This window comes from Rhinolophus sinicus, chromosome 1 (assembly GCF_057876585.1).
Source record: "Rhinolophus sinicus isolate RSI-liver-muscle chromosome 1, RSI-T2T, whole genome shotgun sequence".
NCBI classification, from domain to species: Eukaryota; Metazoa; Chordata; class Mammalia; order Chiroptera; family Rhinolophidae; genus Rhinolophus; species Rhinolophus sinicus.
In genome coordinates, this window is record NC_142501.1 from 112428836 (window position 1) to 112447579 (window position 18744).

General features: G+C 40.6%; 1 protein-coding gene and 1 long non-coding RNA gene across 3 annotated transcripts in view; one reads left to right on the forward strand and one right to left on the reverse strand.

The window, feature by feature from the left end:
- Positions 1–1617, reverse strand: part of CCDC3 (coiled-coil domain containing 3) — an 84269-nt gene extending 82652 nt beyond the window's left edge. The window contains exon 1 of the mRNA XM_019717470.3: positions 872–1617. Coding sequence (XP_019573029.3) covers positions 872–1245 — 374 coding nt within the window. The 5' untranslated portion in view covers positions 1246–1617. The remainder of the gene's footprint in view (positions 1–871) is intronic.
- LOC141570036 (uncharacterized) lies at positions 139–9260 on the forward strand. 2 transcript variants are annotated; one of them, XR_012493779.2, is made up of 3 exons: positions 139–728; positions 5082–5214; positions 6434–9260. It is a non-coding gene; the product is annotated as an uncharacterized LOC141570036 (long non-coding RNA). The 2 variants fall into 2 exon arrangements; XR_016022996.1 differs by having other exon boundaries at positions 541–728; positions 3436–5214.
- The last annotated feature ends 9484 nt before the right edge of the window (positions 9261–18744 follow it).

Genomic DNA, 18744 nt, shown 5'->3' on the forward strand with positions numbered 1-18744 from the left:
ACTGAATTTTTACGCATACATTCCATCATGACCACAGGCTAACTTTCATGGAACATCACACGATTCCAGGAGTCTCCAATCAGAGAGAGCCTCCTGCCTGATTCACTTCTATCCTCTTGGAAGCACTGTGACCCAGGGTCTTACACCCAGGAGCAACCTCCCCCCACACACCCCATCCCAACTCAAGCCTTGGCTATTTTAAATAGCCTGGCATTGAGGTCTGTGGGCAGCTGATATGAGACTGCTATCAGCTGGTATGAGTGAAACAAGAGGACAGCTGGGCTGCATTCCATCCCATTCACATCCTGGCATTTAAGCAGGTGGGCAGAAGAGCTGCATCAGGTGTCTGCCTGACTTACTGTGTTTTAGTCTCCATCAGCCTTGCTTCTCACATTACTAAGGTGAGGATAGCGAGGTTCTTGAGGTCAGTAACGTGCTCAAAATCAGTTAGGAAGGAGCAGAACCAGAATCCCAACAGTGTGACTTCAAAGGTTTTTTTTGTTGTTGTTGTTTTGTTTTTTTCCTCACCATCCAAGCTACTCCCACTGAATCCAGTTTTTTAAAAAAAGGAAAAAAAAAAAGTTCAGTCAAATGGAGTGTTGGAAACAACCTTGAGCGTTTGCCTGAAACACTCTTCTTTGATGATGCACAGAAATCGTCCGTGTTTTTTCACCACCCTTAGCCAGAGGGACCCGGACCTTTGTAGAGATGTCGGACGTACCTAGCAGGTGAGAATAAAGAGTAAGGCATTTTCTAAAATGGCACAGACAGGATTCCGTGGGAGTCCTGACCTGGCTCCAGATAACGGTGGCTTGGGGAGGCCACACAGCTAGGTGAAGGAGGTGGTATGGGCATGCGGTGCGGGGCTCACCTGAGGAAGAAGAAATAGGAGTACCCCTGGACCACGGTGTGGGAGTGGCAGGAGAAGTAGCCCAGGCCGGTGAGGTTGAGCCTGGAGCCGGCGGGGACCTCGAGCATGCTGCCCCATGCCTGGTCGCACAGCATCTCGATCTCGGCGGAGTAGAAGAGCCCCGCCCCGCCGGCCTCGTACTGCCAGGGCAGGTAGTTGTAGAGGCCAGGCACGTCCTGGTGCAGCGCCAGCACCTTGGCGTACACGATAATCTCGGCCAGCTCCGCGCGGCAGCCCTCGCTCAGGGGTCTCCACTCGGACGGCAGCTGGCAGCCGCCGGCAGGCGCGAGCCGGCCGGCCAAGCAGAGCGCGGCGAGCAGCAGCGGGCGCAGCATGCCGGCGGCAGGAGCGGGCGGCTGGGCGGCCCCAGTGGGCGCTGCGCTCCGGGTGCACTAGCCAGGGCGCATGGTCGGGCCTCCCGGGGCGAGCAGGGATGAGCCGGGAGGCGCCGCCGCGGGGCGCAGGAGGTGTCGGGGAGTCCGGCGCGCTCGCTCCAGCCCGGGAAGGGCAGTCCTGGGCGCTGGGCTCCTCGCGCTGCTCCCGGAGCTCGGCGCTCAACTCTCCCCGCCGCCAGGTTCACAGTGCCCGGCCCTCGCCCCGGACGCTTTAAAGGTCTTGGGGCGGGCGGGCCGCCGCCTCCTGCCCTGCCCCCCGCGACGGGGGCGTGGGCGGCGGCGCGGGAAGGCGGGGAGGCCGCCTGGCGGAGTTGGGACGCGAGGCAGGGGCGCGCGGGACGCTCGGGAACCGCGGGGGCCGCAGTCCCCCTGCGAGGAGCGGTGTTTAGGGGAGTACGAGGCGCCCCGAGAAAGGTCACTGGTGGGAGTGGTCTCCAAGTCCTCTGCGCCCTACTGATGCACTGGGGCAACGCTTCCCAAGGGTAAAGAGTGTTTCAAACGCGTGCCATCCTGAACAGCTTTTCACAAGTCATTGTTAATTTGCATGATTACTCTGCGTGAGTTTTTATATTTTCTGTGTATTTCGTTCTGAGTCGAAACACAATAGAAATGTGAAGGTGACTTTACCTTCACAGGTGTTAGCTACGAAAATCAGTGTGAACTAATGAACTTTTTGCGTTTCTCTCTGCTTATTATTTAGTCATGATCTTAAGAAAGGCGCTGTGCGATGTCAGAGGGATAGTGGATGGGGGGAGGGGGATCACACAGTGTGAGGGATATAAATGATAAACGTCTAAGTATTGCTTTGTCTTGTGCACCTGAAACTAATAAAAATTTTTAAAAAAGGCTTAATAAAAGATTTGAAAAGCCATTTTGCCCTGATTTTTCTAAAGCTACGGGATTTACATAATTCCTACTTCCAAGTGCTAAACACCCTACACCCAAGAAATATATTCTGACGTCAATTCCAAACAACTTTTCAAAAGTCACTGAGTGAATCTGGGGAGACCCAGACTCAGCAGTTCTATCTTTCTCTCTAAATTCAGCAGTTCCTTTTATCTCTAAATTGTCTTAATTGTTCCTAATGTAGTAAGAAGAAAAAAGAGATGCTTGTTATTTATAAATATATTTATAATATGTATATCATATATAAAATGTGCATATACAATATACATATCGTACGTATATCATACATATTACATGATATTTATTTATAATTTTTTAAGGAAAACTGACTTGAAATGGAAGGCCCTTTGTTCTGCAAGCATCTTACAAACTAGAGTTTCTGTAGGTTTGAGCCTTGGAACTCGAATGACTCCTTCTATGTACTGCAGGGTAAAGTATTCTTGGGAAATTATGGAAGGAAAGATAAGCAGAAAAGAGGATGGAGAAGAATGCAAGGCTGGGCCTCACCTCCGGTGACTCCCAAGTCTCCTTCCTGTGATCTCTCAACCTTCAGTTAGGACCACTAAATTCATACATGCTTGTTGTGACCGTACTTTTTGAAAGGTGACCCTGGGGTACAATCCAGCCCATCGGGACAGGAGGAAGAGGCCATGGGAAGGATGGCCTCAGGGGCTTCAAAGACATCTGAGGGCGTCCCCAGAAGTGGAATGATAAGGACTCCAGCCAACACTGTCCAGCTCCTGAGGGAAAGGAACACCACAGCTGACATGAGGTCACACTAGTCCAGAATCTGATCAGTGACTCAATCGACCACATTCTTATTCTTACAAAACCCTCTGGGATGAGCCTAAAATCAGAAAGAAGTAAGAGTGAGAGCTCCTCACAGGTAATAACAAATCCCTGCATTTGTGGGAGTCAGTTTAGGGCCTCAATACATTTTGCTGAAAAAAAAACCCTAAATTGTTATCCTGAGAGGGATTCAAGTGGGCAGCAGTCAAGATGGCATATGACTCCCTGCTGTGACGCCCACACCCACACCCCGGTAGATACCAGACTTTCACACAACAGGGAAATGATATTCAAGGATAACATCAGACATTGTGTCAGCACTGTTCATTTGTCTCATTTAATATGAGAATTAGGAAACTTCTTAATGTCATTGTCTTAGTTTGCTAGGGCAGCCATAACAAAATACCTAAACAACAGACATTTATTTTCTCACAGTTCCGAAGGCTGAAGTCCAAGATCAAGGTGCCGTCATGGTTGGTTTCTGGCGTGATCTCTCTTCCAGGCTTGAAGACAGTCACCTTCCCACTGCATCCTCATATGGAGAAGAGAGAGAGAGGAGAGGAGAGAGAGGAAAAAGAGGAGAGGAGAAGAGGAAGAGGAAGAGGAAGGGTGATAAGAAGGGATAGAGGAAGGGGGAGGTGGACCTGGGGTCTTCCTGTTCTTATCAGCCCTGTCAGATTAGGGCACCACCCTTTTGACCTCATTTAACCCTAATTACCTCCCCTAATGGCCCTATCTCTAAATACAGTCTCATTGGGGGTTAGGGCTTCAACATTTGAATGGGGGTGGGGGTGCAAAATTCAGTCCATAACAGTTTTCCTGCAGATTTGCTAGAGAAAGAGAGATGAAGGATATAAAATGGTTTATATTCCTGGCAAGCAAACTTATAGCAAGCATTGCCAAATTATCATATTAACAATTGGCTAACATTAATTCATTGCTTACTATGGGCCAAGCACTGTTGTAAGGACTTTGCATATGTTACGTTAATGAATTCTCCAAATAACACTCCCAGGCAGATACCACTATCATCCTCATTTTATAGATAAGGAAATTCAGGCAGAGAGTTCAATTGACTTACCCAAGATCTCGGAGCTAGAAAGTGACTAAGCCAGGATTCAAACCCCAGCCGTATTGCTTCTCAGCTTTTTCACTAAGATCAAGTGCAAACCCCAGCCTCAGACTCCTCAGAGCCCATGTGCTTAACTACACACTAGAATATGGACAGAATAGGTGATCTTTAAAAGGCACAAGTGCATCCTTTATCTAGAATTAACAGAGGATATGAATAGTGATAACCTTGGCATAATCACCAGTGATGGCTAAGGGAGTGTGTAAAGGAATTAACATTAATTCTGGATGAAGCAGCAGCCCTGCTCTATTTTAGTCCTGTGATATAACTTATGCAGACAAGATAGTAAGAAAGTTTTTCTTTTTAATTGCACCTTCAAGTGCCTCAGAGACCTGGAAAAGATTTGTCCACTTCTACAGACCTTAAAATCGTTACTTTTCTTTCCATTTAGATGAGCAAATAAATAAAAATCAGTATGCATGGCTGTTTTCTCTCTTCTTGTATAAACTTAGAATCAAATCTCTTCCAGTACTACCCGGAATGTATTTTCCAGAAGTGAGCCCGGTTGAGAAATTGTCCTTTGCCCAGATTCTTCACAGACACATCAGTCATGCTTTTCTTCTCCGTAAGGTCTGGCAGAGTGCCTCTCTGACTGGGGTTCTTTACCTGGATCATGGGTTGTCCCCTGGTGAGCCCCTCCTCTCTGGGGACTAAGAACACCAAACAAGCAGAGCTCAAGGTAGCCAGGATAGCAAGCAAAATTCTATGAGTGAATTTTTTGGCTTGATACTGAGACGAGCTGCTTCCATTCCTTGATTTCAAAACCCGTATTATCTGGCTATGGGGGGAGAGAGCACCACATATTGTTCTGTTTCAAAGAATATGCAGTCTCCTTTAAGATAACACCTCATCCTAAAGGTGCTGACTCCCAACTGACACAATAACTGAGTCTTCAGTAAGCCATTCCATTCCATTAGTAAGCTTTCAAAATTTGCCCTGTTGCTTCTAGGCGACGGAGTACGTGGTAGAACCAGTTAATTTCATGGCCAAGAGCCCACTGCTGATTCCTTTTGCTGTAAAAGAAGAGATGCCATGAAAATCATTGATCAGAAGCAATGCTATGGGAAATACCACGATGGCGGGTAAGGGGTTCTGTGAGCTCATAGATAGTGCTACTGGCACAAGCAATGTGGGGCAGGGAAAGCATAGCCATATCCATAATTGGTTATTCCAGTGAAGACAAATCTCTGCCCACTCCAAGATGAAAGAGGTCCAGTTGTAATCAGCCTACTACTAGGTGGCTGGCTGGTTACCCCAGTGAATGGGACCATATTAGGGGATCAACGTTGGTCTCGGTTGTTGATACAGTAGGACCTCATCCGTGGTGTTCCTAGGTCGGCCTTGGTGAGGGTAAGTCCATGTTGTCCGGTCAATGCATAGCCTCTATCCCTACTATGCATGGCCACTTTTCTCATGGGCCAATTGAACAAGCACTGTGGTGGCTTGGTAAAGAGACTGACATCCACAGAGTACGTGATTTGTTCACTTAGTTACTAGAAGCTTCTTGTCAGTGAATGCCCATCATTTACATGGGACACAAATACGAGTATCTTCACACTCTGACCATTCCAAGAGGTCCACCCATATGCTTCCTCTCCAGATGCCCTTGTCACCAATTTTCTCATCCTATTTCTTTTAAGTTCCTAGACATCTGTGATGATTAATTTTATGTGTCAGCTTGAGTGGGCGGCAGAATACCCAAATTAAACATTACTTCTGGGTGTGTCTATGAGGGTGTATCTAGATAAGATTAGCATTTGACTCAGTAAAATGGATTACCCTCCCCCGTGTGGGTGGGCATCATTTAGTCCATTGAGGGCCTGAATAGAGCAACAGGTAGAGGAAGATGGAATTTCCCCCCTTTTTTTTCTGCCTCACTGGATTAGCTGGAACATCTCATCTCACCTCTTGCCCTCAGACTGGGCTTTATACTATCAGCTCCCCTGGTTCTCAGGCCTTTGGATTCAGACTGAATTATACCACTGACTTTCCCGAGTCTCCAGCTTACAGATGGCAGATCATGTTCCCTTTCATTCTCCATAACTATGTAAGCCAATTGATCTCCATATATAGGAATACAAACTATATAGATATAGATATAGATGATATAGATACAGACATAGAAATATACTGTTTTTCTAGTGAACCCTAATACGCCATCCAACCAAACCACTATAACTGCCCAGGAGTTAGTGTCCGTCTGTACCACTGGCCATCTCTCAGTCTAGACATAGTATACAACTAAATGTGCTGCCCAAAGTTCTACTACTGGGATAATTTTCTTTCACTGGTGTCTTTCAGGGTCAACCCTGAGTGGTGCTACAAGATACTCACTTATAATACAGAACAATCTGTAAACCTGGCTTGAATGATCTCTTCCTCCGTCAACCAGTCATCGGGAACATGACCAAGAGGACTTAGACCATGGAGAGGGAAGAGACAATGCACCTTCAGAGTCAGAGGAGTCTAAGCCACTTGCTCATGCCATCTACTTGTACCTTCTGGACCTGCTCAAGTTTGGGCTCTTAGAAACCACTGCCATTTGATAATAGATTGCTGCTGCACACACATGGCCTTATGGCTGGTTGGGTTAGACAACACCCAGTTGAAAAGGTGAAGCTAAGGTCACATCAATGTCATCACAGTATTAGTTGTAATAGCCCAAACTGGAAACAACTCAAATGTTCATCCACAGATCAATGGATAAACAAACGGATTCCTTTTTATTACTCGGCAATAAAAAGGAATGAACTATTAAACACACCAAAACATGGATGAATCTCAAAGTAATTATGCTAAGTGAAAGAATACAGATTTTTTAAAAAGCATATATACTGTATGGTTTCCTTTACATAAAATGCTAGGAAATGCAAACTAATATATAATAACAGAAATAAGATCAGGAGTTGCCTGCGAAGGAGACGTGAGAAGAATGAGACATGAAGAAACTTTTGGGGATACGTTAGTTATTTTTATTGTGATCATGTTTTCCTGAGTGTATTTGTATGTCAAAACTTACTAAATTGTACACTTTAAGATGTATAGTTTACTGTGTCTATGATAGTTAAATAAAATAATATTTTAAATTCAACATAATTACTATAGTGTGCAGTTCATCATTCTAGTAAATTCTCAAATTTTGTAAAACTTTCATCAGTTGCTACTCAGTGACATAAAAACTTTCAGTTATAATTCTAGTCTTCAGATCATCCCCCAAATGAGGGTTTTTTAAGACTTTCATTGGTTTTGCCTTTTTATTGAGATATAATCAGTGTTTCATGAAGTCCATCCTTTTTAAGTATACAATTTTGTGGGTTTTAGTACATTTGTAAGGTTGTGTAACCATTACCACTACATATTTCCAGAACATTTTCATCACCCCAAAATGAAATCCTGTATTCATTACCAGTCACTACCAATTTCCCCCTGCTCTCAACTCCCCCAACTACTAATCTACTTTCTGTCTCTATAGATTTTCCTATTCTGGACCATTCTTATAAATGGAATCATACAATATGTGTCCTTTTGTGTTAAGCCACTTTCATTTTGCATAATGCTTATAAGGTTCATCCCTGTTGTAATATGAATCAGTACTCCATTCCTTTCTGTGGTTGAATAACATTCTGGATAGATCACATTCTGTTTATCCATTCATCAGCTGTTGAACATTTGGGTTGTTTCCATTTATGCCTATTATGAATAATGATACTATGATTATTCATTGACAAGTTTTCATACGGACATATCTTTTCTATTCTCTGGGGTAAAATACCGATGAGCAGAATTGCTGGGTCATATAACAAATCTATGTTTATGTTTTGAGGAATTGCAAAATTGTTTTCCAAAGCAATAACACCACTTTACAATCCCACCATCAATGTATGAGGGTTCAAATTTTTCCTCATCCTCAACGACGCATCTCTGTTCTTTATTCTAGCCATCATGTGTTGAACCAACCTTGCATTCCTGGGATGAATCTGTAGTTCAGTCTGGAAAGTATTGCCATATTAAATCTTTTAATCAATGAACATGGCATTTCTTTCCATTCATTTGGGCCTTTTGAAATTTTTTTCAATGATGTTTTGTAGTTTTCAACATACAAGACTTGCAATTGTTTGGTCAAATTTATTCCTATGCATTTTATTCTTTTTTGATATTATTTGTAAATGTAATTGTTTTCCTAATTTCATTTTGGGGTTGCTCTGCTATTGTGTAGAAATACAACTGGTTTTCATATCCTGCAACCTTGATGATGTCATTATTTGCTCCAATAGTTTTTTTTTTTTTTTTTCAATTTCTTTGGATTTTCTCTGTAAATTATCATGTAATTGGCAAATAGATAGTTTTGCTTCTTTTTCAATCCTTATGCCTTTTATTTCTTTTTAATGCCTAATTACCCTGGTTAGAATTTCCAATATAATGTTGAATAGAATTGGCAAGAGCAAAATTCTTGTCTTTTTTCTGATCTTAGAGGAAAAGCTTTCAGTCTTTCACCATTAAGTATGATGTTAGCTGTAGGTTTGTTACAGATGCCCTTTATCACATTGAGAATGTTCCCTTCTATTTCTAATTTCTAATACATTGAATGCTTTTCCATAAAGGGTGTTGGATTTTGTCAAATGTTTGGTTTTTTTTTCTATTAATACAATCGTGATTTTTGTCCTTTACATCTATTAATATAGTATATTGATTTTCATGTGTTAAGCAAATCATGCAGTCCTGGGATAAATACCACCTGGCTATGGTGTATGATTCTTTTCATATGTTGCTGGATTCAGTTTGCTAATTTCTTTCTTTTCTTTTTTTTGAGGACTTTTACCATAAAAGATTTTGGCCTATATTTTCATTTCTTGTGATGTCTATTTTTGGTTTTGGTATCAGGGTAATACTAGCCTCATAGAATGAGTGGAGGAGTACCCTTTTTAATTTTTTTGGAAGAATCTGTGATTTATTGGTGTTAATTCTTCTACCAAATGTGTGGTAGAATATATCAGTGAAACATGTTTTCCTCAGCTTTTCTTTGTGAAAAGCTTTTTGAGTATTGATGCAATCGCTTTACTTGTCATAGATCCATTCAGATTTTCTTTCTTTTTTTTTTTTTTTTTGAGTCAGTTTTTGTAGTTTGTACTCTAGGATTTCGCCCATTTCATCTAAGTTATCTAATTTGTTGGAAGAATGGTGCTTTGATGCATACATGACAGTTTTGATGTGATCCCACAAGAAAAAAATCTAATGGAGATGGATCAGGTGAAGAGTTGGCCAAGCAAGAGAACCTCCTCTGTCAATTCACTGGTCTCAGAAATGCTTATCCATAACACTGTCACAAACAAAACCTTAAAATTAAAAAACATATTATTCAAAATTATCAAAACTAAGTGTAAAGAAATGTAAATAAACCTCCCAATGATATTTTTGTGGATTTATAGCATTCGTACTTCCGAAGTTCTTAAAGTCTAAAACTGCAATAAGACTTTTGGGATACCCTGATAGACACACATACTTTCCCTGGCTCTGTCCACTGAGAGGGCCTAGGAGCAGTTACACTCCAGTAGCAATGAGAGCACCTCACACCCAGATCTGGGTTTTTAAATATCATTCTCCACTAAAAGGAACCAGGGTTCCTTGGAGAATTAGCTGATATCAGCGACTAATTGAGGAAGTGGACATACAATTTCTCCAATGAGTCAGGAATATTGCTGTGCCAAAAAGTGAAGAAGTGCTCAAAAAAACAATTGGAACATGTCAAACACACACACACACACACACACACACACACACACACTCCTTAAGGGGCTCCCATTAATCAATTAAAGTTAATAACGATATTAATTGCTTATAAGCCATAGAATAAATAGGAAATCATGAAGTCATACTAGTAAATACATGGATGATTAAAAAGAACATTTTAAGGATATGTACATAGTTATAAATAGCTCTCAACAAAATATTTATGCATTACAAAGGGAAAAAGAACAACTTTACAGTTGGAGAAGCCTGAAAGATACCACCTTAACTAAAGTAAACATCCTGAGTAATGCAACACATTGAAATCATTTGCCACCTGATAAAATGCAACGAGAAGCACAGTGTCACTTTTATGATATTCCTTCTGAAGATGTATTAACATAAATAAAATCATGAAGAAATATCAAACACAAATTGAGGAATATTGTAAAAAATAACTGGTCTATAACCTTTCTGTCAAGTTCACAAAAATCAATAAAAGACCCAGAAGCTTTTCCAGATTGAAGGAGATATAAACAAAATGCAAAAGACTAAATTCAACACATGACTCTGAACTGGATCCTTTTGCTATAAAGGATATTTTTGGAACAAGTGGCAAAATGTGAATGGGATCTGAAGTTTCGATGATGTTAATGTATCAAGGCTAATTTTCAATTTCTATACTCTTGATTGCAGGAAATACACACTAACATTTTTTCAGATGATCGGACATAATGGACCAACTTATTCTCCAATGGTCTGGGAAGAAAATTTGTTGGAACTAGACCTGTAACTATTCTATAAATTTGAGAACTTTTAGAATAAAAAAAATAAATTTCAGAATAAAAAAAGAGAAGAAAAATTAATGAATAAGTGGGATAGCTAAGAAGTTTTCGAAAGAGGATTGTACAGCTACAGTGCTTGAAACGGTGTGGTAATTGTGCAGGAAGCAACAGGCACACCGAGACAACAAAACAGATCTGTATTTATAATAACTTAATAAATTGTAGCACAGTCATATGTTCAAATAATTTATCACAATTAAACATATTTTTAAACATTCTAAATATCGTGCACATGATATAATGTTAAGTGGAAGAGTACAAATGACTGAGTGGCACATGGTAGGCTCTTGGGGTGTTGGCAATGGTCCATGTCTTGACCTTGGTGGTAGTTGTATGGTCATTCACTTTGTTTCATAAGTATGTTTTATGTATTTTCCTGATGTATGTTACAGTAAAAGATTTTTAAAGGACATCTAGTACCGTTCATCATACTGCGCTATATTCTAGACATTGAACTGCTAAATAGATCAAATGTTATCACCCTCTTGTATAGATGAGGAAGCAAGTTCCAAAAAAGTGAAACCATTGCTCTCCAGGAGTTGAGAAGTACCAAGGCCAGGATACAAACCCATTCATGCTTTGGCCACCACACTGACCTGTGTCCCCAGCATGAGTGGTGAGAGAGCTAACCGTTGTCACAACAGTTGTGATTGTGTGCCCCACAGGCGTGTCAGACGGTGTGCTGGGCACTTTATACATATCACTCATCTAACTCTCACAACAGTCCCACAAAGATGGTGTTATTACTCCCAATTTACAATTAAGGAAAAGGGGCACAAAACTAGGAAAGACTGAAGCTGCATTCAGATCCTAGTTAATTCATTCATTAGATACACACAAACTAAGTAGCAGCTATATGTCAGACACTGGAAATGTACTGAATATATAAGACACATAAGACAAAATTCCTACCCTCCAGGAGCTGACCATCTGATGAACTTTAAATTTCAGCTGCTTCATCTATGCCTACAGCTGTTCTCCAGTAGGAGGAGTGCTTATCTGTTGTTATCTAACCCTTTTGTTGCAACGGTTGGATATATCTGAATGAATATTTCTATCTGCTTACTGGTGTTCTAGTTTACTCCACAAGCTCAAAAAAACCTTTTCCCTGTACTGCAGAGTTCGAGTATATTCTCAGGCACTTGCATCCAGCGACAGAAGTCCGTGAGTGCTGCTGTCAATGCGCAAGAACAGGAAACACCTAAGGCGTTGGTAGCCATTGGAATTGGGATGGGTTGGTATGCAAGCCAGTTAGAGTCATGCTTTCAGGGCACAATTGGCTGACTCAAACTCCTGGTTTTAACACTGTTTTGAGAAGGGATGACTATCAACTAATTAGGTCCTTCCTTCATTTTTCCAAGACTGATGATGAATCATCAAAGACTGATCGGCTTGCAAAAATCAAGCCCATAATAGATTTAGTGAAGGATACATATATTTCTGCCTATAATAGCAATATGGAATTGTGTGTGGATGAGTCCATGTTGAAATTCAAAGGGCGCCTATTTTTCAAGCAATATCTTCCCAGTAAACCAAGTACAAAGTGGGGCATAAAGATTTTGGTCACTCTGTGATTCACGAACAGGATTTCTGTTGCAGTTTGATGTGTATACATGCAAAGATTCATCTCAAGGTAGGAAAGCTGGGTTGGGAACAGGGTGGTGTCCAGCTTGCTGAATGGATTGATACATATACAGGTAAAGATTCATTCCAAGACAGGAAAGTTGGGTTGGGAGCAGGGTGGTGTCCAGCTTGCTGAATGGATTGATACATATACAGGTAAAGATTCATTCCAAGACAGGAAAGTTGGGTTGGGAGCAAGGGTGGTGTCCAGCGTGTTGAATGGATTTGAAGGTAAGGGACATGCAGTTTGTACAGACAATTTTTATCCAAGTGTAGAACTTATTGAGAGTCTAAGATTGAAAAACATTGGAGCATGTGGTACAGTGTGTGCCAATAGGAGAGGACTACCGTCAGACGTGAGGATTGGCACGCTGAAGCATGGTGACTTCCCAGTGATGTGGGAAAATCACGATCGCTCAATGCTTGCTTGCACTTGGCAGGAGACAGGGCGAGTTAACAAGATCTCCACTGTGGGGAATGGTGGTGTCAGGGAAGTGCATGTAAGATCAAAAATGGGAATGAGAACTGTATGGAAACCAAATATTCAAATTCTGTACAGTGCATTTATGGGTGGAGTTGCTTGATTTGATCAACTCTGTGCCACGTACCCTTTTGATAGGAAGTCTAAGAAGTGGTATCAAAGCAGATGGCATTTTCTCACTGAATTGGCTCTAGTAAATGGCTGTATATGTTACAACATTCAAAACCCAAACAATAAATTGAGGCAGTGGAAATTCAGGGAAAAAATGATAGAGGGCTTATTAGATGGATTTTCAAGAAAAGATGGAAATAAGGGGGGGGTTGCAGGATGTCTCCACCAAAAAAAATTAAGCTGACAAAGCGCCATTTCCCCAGGCAATTTGAGGACAAGAAAAAGCAACCTAATTGCTGCATGGGCAGCACTATGCCCTCACAATGTGCAAAAACAGGAAAGGTGTTTGCAAATGAAACCAAAACACATATTATTGTGCTATGTGTCCTGGAAACCCAGCAATGTGTGTTGTTCCTTATTTTGAGAATTATCACTCAAAAGCAAAATATAAAAAATGGTGTCAATATTTCAGAAAGGAAGTTTAGGAAAGCAGATGTACATTTTTCTATATTTTTGTGTTTTTCAATAATGAATAACAATAGGACATTTTTATACATAAAAATGTCATTTATATACAAAGCAGCTCAAATTGCTATTATTAAATGCATAAAATAGTCAAAATATCAACTTTTTGTTTTTTGTGGATTTCTGACACATTTTGGGGAAAAAACCTTGAAATCAATTAATGCAATGAAAGAGCTAAATGCAGTCCAAAGTCAGATACTTCTCTAGCAGCAACCAAGTTACCTCCCCCACATAGTTCTTTCCCGCAAAGTTAAATAATGGACAAACAACAACAAAAAACCCAGCAGCTATAATTTGGTTATCCTACCTGAATTAGATTCAGAACTTTCTGACACTTGCCTTTTATTTTAATACTGGATAAAAGGAACAGGCCCAGCAAGCCTGGCCAGAGACCAACAAATTAAAAACAAAAGACATTTTTCCTGTTATATCACAGTTTCTACTCATGTGGTATGTTTCTTGGAGGTTCCCAATGTGCTATGTAAATGTTAACTCATTCTTCCTTCTGGTATCCTTGGGAGGCAGGAAGCCAATGCTATTTCATAGATAAAGAAGCTAAAGGGTCAGGAGGTTAAGTGCCTTTTGCAGGGTCACATAACTACAGGCAGTTGGGGATGCTGGGAACGGGGTTTGGGGTGAGGAATCCCTGCCTATGGTCCCCTGGTTCCCAAATGGGGCCCCCTTCTTATGAGATAACTTTGTATATTAAAACTCTGTTGGAGACTTGTTCTATAAAAGGAATGTTCTGGGACTGCTGAGAGACAACTGCATTTTTCTTCCCCTGCACATTCACACATGCTACATTTTCAGAAGTCAGGTTTAGGACATGTAGCCATTGTCTATAATAGTTTCAAATTCACCCAATTTGGGGACTAATCTTTAGCCTAAATGACTCTGCCAATGATATGAGTCCATGACAATTCTGTTTTGTTAGAAAAGAAAAGAAACCAGTGGCCTGAACTGTTGATAGACATCTTAGTCTATGCCATTTTAAGCAGCTGCATTTCAGAGAAAGAATGAACTAAATTTGGGGTTGACAAGCACCCCACAGAAATGTATTGCTCTTTGTCAGGTGTTATGAGCACTTTGGCTAAGCCCTCTTCTTGCTTCCTCCCTCTATTGTCATTGTGAAGACACTGCCAATAGCACCTTGCACAGCTGGCAAAAATGGAAACAAGGAGATTAATTGATTTTTCAAGTAACTGAGATGAGGCTCTAAGAACTCCTGTTGTAATTTTAAGGCCATCAGACCAAATTCCCAACATCCTCTTGTGCAATTTTTTAGATACTGAACGGAAATACCAGGCATGGCTTGAGCATTTTGACATTTTATAGCTATCATTCAACATTTACATTTCAACAAACAACTTTCAACATTCACCATTCAATTACTAGGTGCCCGGTATGATTCTAGGGCTTGCATAGAGAGCAGCAAACAAAACAGAGACCTGCCTTCTTGGAATGCACATCTACCAATGCTCAAGTTGGTACAATTGGGTACGTTGGGGAGAGAAAAACCTGCTTTTGAAGATATAACTTTTACCTGGGAAAGAATGGCTTGACAATCTTCTTGTTCAACATCCTTTGAATACTTACATTTAAATGTCTGTGTAACTGACAAGGTTAAGATTAAGCACATGGGTCTTCGGTCTCTAAGAAGCCAAGCTTCCCTTTACATGTTAGAGCATAACCAACCCTCAGACTGAGAGCAAGGTGGGTTTCATTGACCTTCTTTTCACATCAATGTCCTTGGACTGAATAAACAACAACAAAAAAATAAGCTACAGTTTGGGACAAGTGGAGAGAGGGAATATGTGTGAATATCGTAAAGCGGCTCCAAGTGTTCCTGACGTGTTGTCAGTACATAGCTGTTTCCCATAGGAAGTGAAGTCTCCTGGGGAGGTGACAAAAGTCATGGCGGGGTAAGTGGAACAAAGTTCTTAAAAGGCAAGACCCCTCTTGCTGAAGGGGAGACCCATAGCTGGGCCCGCTCAATAGACTAGAAATTCACAAACTGTGCACACCAGACCAATTTTCACTGCTGAGCAGTTGCCTGATAGCTCAGTTCACCAGTATCTGCTCAGGGAATGTGTAAAGCCGATAGAATCACACGTGTGGGAAAGTTTATAAAGACTCCAAGTATACATACCACTGTGTGTTTTCAATTTGCTTGTTCGGTGTTCTTGCCAGCTGCATAGATGAGTTAAAATCCTGTTGAAAAGCATGCTGAAGAAATGGCCTCTTACTCCGGAGGAAGGTTCTCACAGAATTCTCTGCTTGGTAGGACATGGCGGTGAGTGCTGAGAAATGAATGGAAAGTATGGAACAAGTTTGGGTCTTCTTACATTTATGATGAAAGCACTTCATTAAAAGGGTTGATACAGATTGCTCTGAAATGTAAATAAAACTAGATATTGCTAGGAAAAGTCCAAAGACATCACAATTAGACTATTTTTTCACTTGCTCTCTGCATTTATTAACCTTTCTATCTGTGCTCTCATTGTGAAGGCCTAATGTGGTCAGCATTTCAGCAACTTCTACCCCTAAGGGAAAGTACTTTGTAGAAGAATATCTGCTTTTTCAAAATTTTCCATTATTGACTTTGTTCTGTTTAAAAATATGATGACTTAGTGCCAAGGACCCCACTTTACACATTATAACTTTAAAACGTTTTCCAAACCTGTGTTAATAATATGAACGCTAGATATAATGACTGGCACTGAGCAGGCTCTCAGTATTTTTTGAATGAATGAATGAATGAATGAATGAATGAATGAAAATGTCCCATACCTAAAAATGTACTTCTTCAGCTTTCTGGAAGTTTATTCAACACTAAAACTGTTTATTCAACTTAAATGTTTTCTTATCATGTGTTTACACTCAAAAGTGTGGGCTTTGAGGGTAAATTATAGCTTCAATATTATCCAACTATAAATGTTCTACTCTTTATTTTAAAAAATGTAGTTCTTGGTGGAAATAACAAAGAATAATATTTACCAATAAAAGCAGATAACTCTTCTGGAATAACTTTTTGAATAAACCAATTCAAGATACTACCGGTTCCTTTCCATCTTTCTTCTCTTACCAATCATTTCCATTTTGCACTGATCTCCTGATCGTCACTTAAGAGCTTTTCACTCCACTTCAATCTTCCCTTGGAGTCAGCTCCCTTCTAGTTCTACAAACTTTGGGAAAACTTGGCTTTAAAGAAATCTTACAGCTCTTTTTAGCAGTAAGTTCTGAGAACTTCAATTCAGATAAAACCACATTCCTGTGACTAGCTTCTCTTAGTCTGTTGCTAAAACAATTCTCCTCAGGGGTGTCGTTTCCTTTGCTCAGTTCTCTTCAATCCTTTCCACTGGGAAGACTGAAGAGAGAAACACAGTGACATGCCCTGAGAGTACAATACCCACCCTCTTGTGACTTCCCAACTTCACCCTATGGGTAGATCCTCCGATAAGATAGATACTGTGAGACCAATGGGATACCTCAGTCCTCTTTTCCTACTTACGGATTTCGCCACCTTTTCCTTCCTCCATCCTCCCACTAAATATAAAGATTTACTAATTTTATTGATGAGAGCCCGAGGCATTCATTGTTTGAACTATATGAAAGCCAATAATAAATGTGGTTATGGCACAATTTGACCAGTTAACAATTGAAGAAGAAAAAATAAACAAGGATGACATAAAAGATACTTAAAAAAATAAAGAAATTCATATATCAAAGCATTGACAAAGCACTTGAGAAAAACTAAATAAAATCCTTGAATATTTTTGCAAAAACAGCCCTTTTTGTGATCATATGGCAAAAGTCAAATACAAAGTAAAAGATATTTTATCCTGCTATTATACAATCTTATCTAAAAATTATTTATCCTGTCTGGTTCATCTATTGTGGCATAACAAACCACAGATACATTTAATGATTTTGCACAATTCTATTGGCTGATCTGATAGTTCCGTTTCACATGTTATTAGCTGGGATGCTGGAATGACAAGAAAGTCCAATATGGCTTCATTCACGTGACCACAAGTTGGTACTAGCCATTGGCTGGAAACTTACCTTAAGTGTTTGCTGGGGCCTCAGTTTTCCTCCACATGGTTTCCTGGGCTTTCATATAGCTTAGTGTCCAGGTTTCCAGGAGAATTGCTCCAAGAGAATAAGCCCCAATGTGCATGTGTTTATCAAGTCTCCAGTTGTATCATGCTTGCTATAGTTCCATTGTCCAAAGCCCAGAGTCAGTGAAGGAGGGAAGGATGCAAAGGTCTGCATATCAGGAGATAAGGTCCTCTGAAAGCCACCAAAGTACAGTCTACCACAGCACCCTCTGGCCTCAAGTAGATCATGTCCTTCCCACATGCAAAATATAGTTACCCTCTCCAAAGCTCCCAAGGTATTATCCCATGATGGCATCAGGTATAGAATCTCACGACCCAAATCAGGTACTGATGCAACCAAAGTCTCGGGTGCAGCTGCTCTTGATCTGAAGAAGTGTGAACAAAAGGGACACGTTTTCTAACCCTTACACAACCAACATACAATGAAAATGCAAGAACAGGAAAACTGCACTCACTTAAAATGGTTGAAAATGGAAGTCATGCAGCAGTTCCTGGTCCATAGCAGTTTTGAAATATAGCACAGGGAGCCAGTTTCTTGACTATGACCCAGTTCTGGAGTGATTCTCGATGGCTCTTCTTTCTACCTTCTGTGCTCTATGCTCTGTTCTCTGAGATATAATTCTTTTTCCAAGAGAGATATCCAGGTTTACAGCTGAGTTTCTTTCTTAGTTTGCTTCCTTCCCATAGGAGTTTGGGGGTTTTGAGGCATTTTCCATTTTGTAACATCTCTGTCTTTTTAATCTAGGCTAGTATAACTTCATTGAACATTTTGTAATTTTCTATGTATCAAATTATTATCCACTCTATTAAAGAAAACCACACTCACAAATCTCTTCAAGACAGTCCTCTCTCTGTTTGGGGCTGCAAATCAGAGTGCCATGGGAAAATACCCTTAAGATTCTTCTTGTCTAGCTGAGAGGATCTTTGAGATACCCCTTAAATCTTTCTGATGGCTTAAAGAGTCCTGGACCCTGAGGCCATATTTTACTGCCAGAACCCTGACTTTTATCTTCAAACCAAAGCTAATTCTTACTTTCATAATTTTTTTCTTGGAGAGACTGGGGATAAAAAACAATTTTATTATTAAACCCACAAGTTCTAGCTCTCTTTCAGTCCTTCTAACTTCTGCTTTAAATCTGAGTATTTCCTTCTTTAAGCTCAACTTTCTCCTCCTATACTTTA